General features: G+C 48.2%; 1 protein-coding gene across 1 annotated transcript; it reads right to left on the reverse strand.

Moving 5' to 3' along the window:
- Window positions 1-2,233: 2,233 nt before the first annotated feature.
- On the reverse strand, window positions 2,234-10,750 carry HMCES (5-hydroxymethylcytosine (hmC) binding, ES cell-specific). Its single transcript, XM_019536855.1, has 6 exons — window positions 10,553-10,750; window positions 7,923-8,066; window positions 6,443-6,562; window positions 5,484-5,656; window positions 4,719-4,911; window positions 2,234-4,064 (listed from the first exon to the last, which is right to left on the reverse strand). Exons 1-6 carry the CDS (start codon window positions 10,733-10,735, stop codon window positions 3,864-3,866), a joined length of 1,014 nt encoding a protein of 337 aa, XP_019392400.1. The 5' UTR covers window positions 10,736-10,750; the 3' UTR covers window positions 2,234-3,863.
- Window positions 10,751-10,756: the final 6 nt, after the last annotated feature.

Raw genomic sequence — 10,756 nt, forward strand, 5'->3', positions numbered from 1 at the left:
GCGCTGGTTGCAGGCGGCCTGCCTGACCCAGCGCTCCGGCTGCCCCCTCCCGCTCCCTTGGGACCCGTCTGGGCTGCCCCGATCCCAGGCCCGGGTCCAGGAGCTCTCCCGTAGCTGCAGCGAGGCTGGAGCCGCACGAGGGAAGGTGAAGCGGTCCCTCGTTAAAGTAGCAGGCGCTGCCCTGGCAGGATCCATCTCCACTTCCGGTCCTGGGCGAGGGCAGAAGAGCCCCTGCCTGCCTGCGGCCTGACAGGAACAAACCCGCCCCTCTTCCACCACCCAGCAGGGCCACAGCTCCTGCTTCCTCGAGGAGGCTGCCTTTCCTCCAGGGGCCAGGTCAGCAGGGACAAGCAGGTCCTCGAGGCCAGGAAACCCAAAGCAGGGGACAGCAGCTCTTTGCTGAGCCAGCGTGCATAGGCCTGAGCTGCTGCGCCCAGGACCCATTAACCCAAGGCTATTTTTTCCCCCCCCAGTAATACAGCTCACCACTTCAGTGGGAGCCCTAGGATAGAGTAGCTGCAGCAGCCCCTTGCTCCAAGTTAAAGTGCTTCTAACCTTGGCTGCTGCTGCTGTCCTTTTCACGCTACACTTCTCCCTTCTGCTCTCAACCATGAGGAAGAAGGAAGGTTTCCAAGCCAAGAGATTTGGCAATACAGTTGATTTCTGCCTAAGTCCCTAGTGCCCCTGACTGCCGTTCTGGAAACAGGCTGGTTGTCTCCCTCCAAAAATCCTAAGAATGATAGTGTACTTCAGTGTCCCGCTGCTTTATAGAGCAGGCTTCCTCCTTTCCCTGACCCAGCCGAACAGGCTCCCAGCCTGTTTTAGTGCAGGTTTGTTTTAAAAAAGTGTGTGTAAAAACAAATTCTCTTCCATCCCACACACCTACAATACTATTGCATCCATTCCAGGCATCTACACTGCTAAAGCGTGCACTCAGTTTTCTAAGATAGCTGGCCCAGGGCAAAGCACAGCTGGAAGGGGGAGCCTACAGCTGAGACTGGAGAAACCTAACATTGGGTTTTCCCCAAAGGGCTTCATTTACCTGTACACACACTTCTGGTTAAGATCATTATGAACCAGAGTGGTCATTCTCTACCAAACTAGCAATACAAACAGACTTGCCTGTAAAGGCGTTATGTAGGGATTGCATCCTAAAGAGAATTGCCTGGTGATCATCACACTCCCAATGCTTTGCATCTGCAAGATGCTCTGCATACAGTCAGTCCTTCCATCAGTCCTGTGGTGGGTGAAGGCTTACTTCCCATTTAAAACAGGGAAGTTCCCAGCAGCCCAAGGCTAGAGAAGGGAGATACCCATCTAGTGTAGACTACATTGGTGTCTGGTCACTCCAGGTACTTCAGGGGAACTCCTGAGTGCCTGTGTGGGCCAGCTTGAAGAGGCTGTTCTGTACTGGTTGTTCATCTGCAGCAGTTGTTCTGCCTCAGGAAGAAACTGCTTGGCACAGAAAGGAATCCATTTCTCACGTTTTGTCTTCTGCCTACAGAAGCCCGTAGATGGTGCTGAGGCAACGGGCCCAGGGACTACAAATCAAGACCTGTTATTTTGACAGTCTGGAACAGGCCTGTGATAAACAGCAATTTGTTCACCTTGGCAGCTGAATGCTCGAGGGGATGCAGAAGGGGCTGCAAAGCTGCCTCTGCCTGGTTTCCCCTAAGCACAGAATGAGGGAAGATTTAAATCCATGGAGCAGGCAGCAAGAGAGGTTCCCTTCCTGGTTCCCTACATGTCAGGCTCAGTGGAGCATTTTCCCCAATCAGTGGTGTGTGCTGGACTCAGGATTCAGATGTAAGATCACACATTGGATCCAAAGCTCTTAAAGGGCCTTCCTTCCTCAGCATGGGCAGCTCTAACATCTTGAACAGCATCCAGGCAATCTGCATGTTCCCTTACTTCAAACTCACCACATCTGGCTACTGTTACTGGCAGTCTCTCCAGCAGCAAGAAAGCTTTCTGAACCTTGCAGTTTGGAGAGCAGCCTTCAAAATGGGCCTTCCCAGAATAGTTTCATTAGCAAACAGGCCCCCCCCAACACACACACCTCTTCAGGACCTTATTCCACCAACAGCTTCCCTGTTGCCCACTATCCCCTTCCAGAGTCATCTTATTCTTTTCCACCAGAAGTGAGGAAACCATGCTCTTCACGCTGGTTGATGAACGGATGTTCTGAGCCTGCCACCTGCTACAGACAGACACACACATGCATGGGACACCACACAGACAAACCCACTGCTTTATTTTCTACAAACCATTGTGTCAGAAGCAAACAAGCAAGGCTTTGCACGCTGAGGTCTTTGCTTTCACTTCTGACTCCAATGGTGTCCAATTTTAGACCAAGACAAAAAAATGCAAGTTGCTTTAGTGGTACTCTAGTGATATGGACTGTAATGGCATGCACTTTCCTAATCAGGAAAAGAGTAATTGTTAGCTCTCTGAATGGAGAGTTCAGAAAAACGCTCTAAATCTTAAAACCATGCTAACAAAACAGCGTCACAAATGACACGACCAAGACCCACTGCCCACCCCAAAGGGAAAAATAAGGCTATGAGATGAAGACTCAGCCCAAGGAGATGAATAAAACCCAGTCATCACTCACTGGAACCCTGCTAAGATTTTGCTGATATGCTCAGTCCTTCTGAAAATCTTTTGTCTCCTCAAATTCACCACATCATGCAGGCAATATCCAATGCCCCATTTTTCCCATGTTTCATCTAACCCTGCTTAGAGCAGGGTTAACAGTGGTTAAAATGCTGACTCCTCACTGAAATTAGAACTTCTCTTGCTGATGCTGCAGAGAACAGCAGCAGTAGAAAATCTGAGGGGAAAAAATCTCATGTAGTTCTAAAAAATCTGACATAGAGACAGTCTGAGAAACTGGCACAAAATATTATAATGTCAGTGAGAAAAGCCCCTGAGGCTTAGCACACAGGCTCCTTGAAGGCAGGTCAGCTTGTCAGAAATGGGACAGGCAATGAGTCATGAAAACAATTTAAGGTAAAGGCACTTTTTTAACGTTTGCCAGCAAAACTGAGTTAATGAGGATCACTTTGTATATGTCACCACACACACACTCTCTCTCTTTCTCTCCATAATCCTCCTCAGTTCCACAACAAAAGGCTTCCTGAGTTTTAATAGGACCTGTTCCCTTAATACCTTCCTCTTCTCCACATATAGCCCAAGAATCCCCCTGCCCTGAAACCCACATAGTGCTATGGCATTTCTGAATGCTGTAAGGCAAAGCAAGAGAGAGTTAGCACAGAATTTCCTGGCTTTGGACAAAAGGGAGGTGAGAAGGATGGGGAATGTCTCACTGAAACATTAACTTGCTGTTGGCCCTTTGGTTAATTTCCCAGCTGCAAATGTCTTCCAGCATCAGCAGTGTTGAGGAGACACTGTCAAGAATAGATAGCTGCCCACTGGCACCATGGAAAGAATCTGCTGAATACCAGGGCAGGAGAGAAATTAACCTTCAGATAGTCCAGTCACTGGTCCCTGTCCAGACGGTCAAGTGCCTCTGTCACCATCACATACGTATTTGGTATATAGGTGTTCCCAAGGCAAAGTCACTGCCAGCTATGTGGGGGGGAGTGAACAGCTGGTAGGAAGTGACCGTGCCTGCCTAGTGGAAGTCAAAGCCAACATCACCCTCCTGAGTCAGGAAACATACAGGACAATGGGGACACTGAGCTACACCATCAAATCAATACAAGGGATCAAACTGAAATGCTCCATGCAGCAAAGTCATGGGAATCTCAGCATCAATCTGCAGTGCCTAACAAGATAAGGTGTCACGTCTCCTTAGGAACTGGAAACAGGGAATGATCTCCAAATGGTTAGGCTGGCTCCTATACCCTGGGCCTCTTAGCAGGAGATTCTTCTTCCTCTTTCTTCAGCCACTGGTGCATTACACTCGCGCTGGTTCTTTTGGGCATAGCAGCTTGGATGAACTGACTGGACCACCTGGGCAGGTCGTCTTCCTGTTTCTTGGGAGATTTGTTTTTTAACCAATCCAGCATCATTTTACTGCTGGCACTGGCTTTGGTCTCCTGGGAGGACAAATGACAAACACAGAAATAAAAGTAGCAGAGAAATACCAGGTCATATACAAGGGCCATCAGCAAATTCATGTTGGTACTGGCATCCAAGAGCTGGGCCCCAGATCCACAGCCTGCAGCAGGTTTCACAGGGAGGGTCCCAACAAGTTCATCCCAAGCTCCATTCAACGGGGAATACACCTCATGAAGTAAGAGGCCCATGGCTGATTTCTGTAAAAGTGGGGGAGGGAGTGGGAATCCCTAATGAACTGTCACTCCTGCCATCTCCCCCAGCTCCAGCTGAAGATGGGTAGCAGCCTGCAATCTCTTTGGTACCTGCCAGCACCATCTTCTGACAGAAACGGCCGCCCTGAATTACTACAATGCACAATCTCCCTCCCGTGCCAGAAGCAGAATGGCTGTTGGCTTGGCTCAACAAGTGAGCAAAACATGGGGTTTATTCACTCACAGTGCTCAACTGTCCAAGATCATTCTGGTCTTAAAGATGACAGAACTGTGAAAGGTAGAGGGCAACATTTCTCTAAGAGGTGGGAAAGCTTAATGAAAAGGGAAATCCCTAGCAGGAAGACTACAAACAGAACAAATCCTTATCTTCAGACAGTATTAGGTAGGGAGGCCTGATTCATGTCTGGCCCTGGATCTCACCTGCTTGAGTCCTAGCTCAATGGGCGCAAAGCATTCTGGTGTGTCGTTCCGGGAGTTGCTCACCAGGGTGGACACTGGGTGGAAAGTGATGTGCTCCGTGGGCTGTATAAGCTTAACTGCTTCCTGGGTTGGCACCTCTGCAAAGTCCAGCCATTTCCTGATGGCCTCATCCCCATCTAGGATAGCTGGCATCCTATATGAGGGAAGAGACCTTCAGATTGTGCTGATGCATGGAACTTGCCTGCCATATGGTAGAACTGAGTCATCTGGGGGCAAGCTAAGCTTAGTGCCAGCATTAACAGAGAGCTGACTGCAGGTACATCAGGACAAACCATGTTGGCAGCAACTCCTTGTATCTAAAGAGCAAGCTGGGTGGCATGGAGACCCCATTGCGGAGCCAGGGAGAAAGGACTAAGCAATACATAGCTTGTTTGTGAGGCTGGCAGCACATTACTTTCATTAAAGCAGCCCCCTTCCGAGAGGGAAAAGGTCCTGCTTGACAGTCATTAAACAGGCCTGAAGGCAATCCCACAGTGACTTACGGGAAGGGCAAGATTCAGTGACCCCAAACATGTCAGTCACATGCTAATGCATGTCCTAGGGGGTCAGGTGGAAGAAACAGGAAAGAGTTCCTGACTGCCAAGGCTGTGCGTTTATGGGAACGCAGTCACACTACCTGCTCCACATGGGAAGGAGAAAGGTTTGCCACTATTCTTAGCTACCCTATAGTATGCTCTGTAACCCATACCAGCCAGTCTCACTTGCCTGTTATGGATGAAACTTATGGCTTTGGAAGCATTCACTGTAATAATGGTGTAGGTGTACAAGGGATCCCCTCCATTGGGAGGCTGCCAGCAATCAAAAATCCCAGCCATGGTAAGTAACTTCTTGCCTTTCCATTCCTCCTCCTCATTGTCCTCTTCCTCTTTCATGTCTGACTGGAAAGGAAGATCAGGCACAATCACTATCTTACTAACCCCAGCCCTGTGCTAGGCCATTTCAACATAAAGACCTTTAAAGGGCAGCTGACCCCTCACAGATAATGCTAAACCCAGTGCAGGTCAGTGGCTCAGGGCTCAACTACTATTTTAACTGCTTTTCTATGTTTAGGGACCTTCCCACAAAAGCTCCACTAGAAGCCTCATCTTCCCTTGCTGCTGCTTCCCCTCCCAAAGCCAATACCCTCCACCTGTGCAGCATAACCTGTCACTTTAGAAACGAATGAAAAGCTGCAGGAGACAGGAGAGGATAAGCAGAAGTAGCAGATCAACTCTCTCATGAGACAAATCAGGTGTCCAGGCCAAAATAAAAGAACGAGGGGGCAGAACATGACAGGCAGAATCATTTCTGCGATCATCTAAAGTGATCCCCTGTGAGATTCAAGCCATGGGAATTCTGTGTGCTCAGCACCCCTCAGGATCAAACTCACAGAAGATCAAAGGGAGCTTGCAGAGCTACACAGAGGCCACCCACATATTGCAGCTTGAGAGGTTTGTTTTGCTGTTTCCAGGGTTTGTCACTCTGGGTGCTAATAGGCAGCACCCCACACCACCAAAGGCATGCAGCCTCCACTATGAGTGTTTCAACCCTGAACACAGCTAAAAAAAAAAGAGCTCTTGGCCCACAGTAACAGCTAATTAATATTTCTGAGCTGTTCTGGAACAGGAAATCACCAATGGCTTAGTAGCAAATGCCTAAACACCACCAGGCTGGGAATCCAGTACCATTTCTTGCTTAGTCTGTGGAAAGTAAATGAAATAGGGCTGCTTCTCTCCATTGCGTTGCTGCCATTCATAGAATCCATCCGCCAGCACGACGCAGCGCCTGCCCTTGACAAGAGGGCCCTTTGAAGAGAGAAAATTTGACCATGTCACAAATGAAAGCAGATGGCAGACTGGGATGTACTGACATCAAAGAAAGCTGCTTGGTGGAGGAGAGAAGAAGGATGACATCATGGCTTAAATGCAGGGAAGACCTTTCTTTTTGACACATTGCATTTTCCTGCTCATCTTCAAATGCTCAGGTATTAGGTCTGTGGACCCGCACTGGGGGTCATACAAACCTATGCTTTGTTTTCAGGGCTTATGTTAGCGTACAAATGCTTTAACAAAAGAAGAATCTTATGCCATATGGCAAACTGCTCCCTAAGTGGCTTCTGCACAATGATCCAACCGGTTTTCACCCAGACACATTAATGGTAAATCATAGTGGTAGCATGTGACATCGGTCCCAGCACAAGGTGGAAATGTAGCCATTCTATTCCACTCAAGAAGTTGTGTTAATAAAAATAGGTCACTTGGGCAACTGGAGCTTTGTCCATTGCCTTCCCTGGCATCAGTGAGAGACAGAGAGCTTAAATAAGCCTTGAAGAGTCTTTGCAAGGGTCCATGATTCTCTCTCTTGCTGAAAGCCATGAGTTGTAAGGCAAAATCATTCTCTGTGTCCTCACCTCCACTCCTTGCATTCTCCAGCACTTGGAAGAATGCCCCAATTCCTTCCTACAGACATTTCCCCCACTTCCACACAGCATGCCAGGATGCCCATCTTCCAGCTGAAAAAGGCTGGCTAAGTCTCCTTACAGAGCCCACTGTGCCACTGCTAAATTGGCTTGACAAGCTTTTATTAATTTCACATAGTATTTTATTCCCGAATGAGTTTGTCAATGCTGCCTTTGTTTTCTCCAGTCTGACCGGTAATTGAACCAAACAGCAGGTTATATCTAGGCCACCCTGTCAAATACAGCATGTGAAAAGCCACTACCTGCTGAGTTCTCCTGTTTCATGGAAATGGAGATGCTGGTTGTACAATGTGCGAGTACGAAGGACTTTTTCTAAACACCTGGGACAACAACAGCCAGTACTTGTTAGGGAGAGCCTCTAGGTCTGGTCTCTATCTTACCAGATGGTAGTAGCACTGCTGGGAGTTGATGATAGCAAAATTTCCCCCATTGGATCATAGAAAAGTCCAGCTGGTAAGGACCTCCGGAGGTCATCTAGTCCTGGTTGTCCGTCCCCACCCCCCCAATCCATATTAATTTGACTATGGGGTAAAATTCCTTCCTGACCCCAAATGTGGCTATCGGTCTGACCCTGAGCAGACAAGCAAGACCCTCGACCAGGGATCTCTGTGTTGTAGTACCAGCAGGAGCACTGGCACACCCTGCTCAAAATCCTCTTGTTAAATGCAAAGATACTGTAGACTCACCCTGTAAGAGAGTTTCTCCATCATGGTGTCACTGCGACAGTTGAAGGTGCTGTACTGCATCTTGGAAGGATTATCTTCTTTGAACCAGGCCGGGACCAGTCCCCAGCGCATAGGCACCAGGACACGCTCCGAAGGGTCAGCATCCTTCCACATAAAATAGAAAAGCACCTTATGCCAGCACATGTATGAGTGGAAAGCAATTTCAAAGTAATGAAAGCATCTTGCAGCTTGCTGCCTTTGTATTGTACAAACCTCACAGCAAACTCAGCTACAGCAACTGCTGGCAGAGGGCCTACTGAGAAAAAAGGAACTTATAGATAACTCGTTAAAGTAACGCAGCACACATTAAGCAGAAAGTCAGATTACTTTCTCTGCCAGGAATGTAACTGTGGATTGCTGCTCTATGAGTTACATTCCTGTCACTTCCGTTTTGTACAAGTCTGCCTGGATACAGTCAGTGCAGATGGAATATGGCCGCCATTCCCAAGTGATGCAAAAATAATCAGTATAAGGAGTCATTAAAATATGCAATAATTAACATACAGTAATATTTGTTTGAGCAAAATAACCGTACGCAATTGGGTATAAGGAAAACCGTACGCAATTGGGTATAAGGAAAACCCCATCATAAATAACATTATTTATATTTAATGACATCCCCAGTTTTCTTCCAAATTCAGCACCCAAAAAGGCCAAGCAATTATGCCATCTCTGAGCCCTCCCTTTTATAGTGAGCAAAGAAAAAGGGGAACATTCAGTCTCTGATAAGCTTAATTAAAAACATTCTTATGTCACAACCAATAATTTGGTCTTTATTAACCTATTATTTAAATTCAGGGTACTTTCACTCTTTGTAGAGTAACTGTTTGCATATTTTCTCAGTTTGGACAATGGAAACGCACTAGTGGGTTTCACTTCTGCTTCCCGTGAATTTCACTTTGTAATTCTCAGGGCACCAATGTTTGGATGGCCAAAACCACAGAGAAGAGTTGGTATTTCCCCCAAACTACACAAATTTTAAAGGCAAAGACATGCATTTCTGTATGTTATGTATAACTTTTCAGTCTTCAAGCGCATCAGAAAGACGAAAAAGGCAGAAGATGACCCGTTTCAGCATTGAAACAGAGTGTGTCCTACTGTCACTAAATCGTGAAGGAGCAGAGACAAGAGTTGAATAAAGATGACTGAAGGAGCAGATGTTTCCCAGAGCTCATGATGTAATGCTGCAAGCTTTGGCACTGTAATCTCATCAACTATTGCACGGGTGACATGGGGTTTTGATTAGAGCACGCAGGCGGGAAGGTGAAGGGGAAGTGGTTTTCAAATGTCACGTTTTAAGACATTAATGTACTTGTAATTTTGAAATTTGCAAGCGCGCTTTGATTTGGGACCCAAAAGAGATGGAGCATTTTGCAGGGTCACCTTTAAACACCTGTGTAAAACCTTTGCAAGCAGGGAGGCAATTCCTGACATTTCAGCAGAGATCTCACATTTCTTTTTTTCTTTTTTACTGTAGGAGGAACATACTCTGAAGCACACATCACAAACATGGCAAACAGGGGTACTGGTCCTGCAAACATCCTGTAAAGTGAACGTTAATAGTAGGAGCCTGGGGACACAAAACCGAAAGCAAACCGCTCTTGCTCAAAGAGATGGCAGGATTCAAACTGTAACGCACCCCAATGAACGTAAAGATGATGATATCGAATTGGTCAACAACCAGTTGTGAACTTGTCACTCCCTTGTAACTACTGGTCGCTGAACAGAATGTACCAGAAAAGCTACAGAAATGTAAATCTTGTTTCATTTCAAGGCATGCAGTAGCAATCTGATGAATAAATGCAAAGAATATTACTCAGCTTTGATGTTTCTCTAATACCCTAACATATTAATATCTAATAATACATGGGAGACGGCAATATTATTAATAAATAGGAAAGGTGCAACCCGAGATGGTCAAAACCTGCCAAAGCAATTTGAAACCCATGAACTATACCTGAACTAGGACTAAAAACAGTGATTCTCAAGCAGGGTGCCACACTGTTAGGTTTGCAAATATGCCCCGCAAAATAAACCCTGAGACTGCCTACAGAAACCCATAGCTGTGGTCTTTCTGAGATCTTTGTAGGAGAAAAACTCCTCTGTTATTTCCCCATAGCGAAAACAAGCGTGAAAAACTTAGAGCCGGCGGTTTCCGAGGGGTGCCTCGAGTCTGCAAAGGGCTACGAACCCCTGACTTGAAACCAGGTCTCCGCGGTTCCCACCGAAACAACAGGAGAGCCCAGCACCTGGACAGCAGCAGGAGCCATATTCGGGTCCCCCAATACCCGCTCCTGCACAGAGGAAGGCGATGGTGTGGCACCCTGAACGCTGGACCCCGCTGCCCGCTGCAGGGGCAAGTGGAAAGTTTAGAGAAGACTTCGGGCAGGGGAGCGGGGCTGCTGCCCGCAAGGAAGTCTGAGAAGCCCCTTCAAAGGGCAACTGGCCCAAGGGCTTTCCCTAACTGCTCCCTTGGTCTGGCCCGCCTTCAGCTGGGAGGGCTCAGGAGAAAGGGGAAGGAAGGGGAAAGGAAAGGGAAGGGGAGGCCTCGCGGGCGGGCCGGGGGCCAGGCGGAGGCGAGGGGCGGTCACCTGGTGCAGGTGGCGGCGGGCCAGCAGCACGGGCCCGTAGGCCCGGGGCCCGCGGTTGTAGGCGGGCCGGTAGCGCTCCGGCTCCCTCCACTCGGGCAGGCGGCGGCGGCCGCGCCCGTCCCGGTAGGCGCAGGCCCGGCGCAAGTTGTCGGCCGCCAGGCTGCAGGCCACGCGTCCGCACATGGCAGCGACCCGTCCCGCACC

The sequence above is a fragment of the Crocodylus porosus genome, unplaced genomic scaffold (genome assembly GCF_001723895.1).
Source record: "Crocodylus porosus isolate Cpor-Errol unplaced genomic scaffold, CroPor_comp1, whole genome shotgun sequence".
NCBI classification, from domain to species: Eukaryota; Metazoa; Chordata; order Crocodylia; family Crocodylidae; genus Crocodylus; species Crocodylus porosus.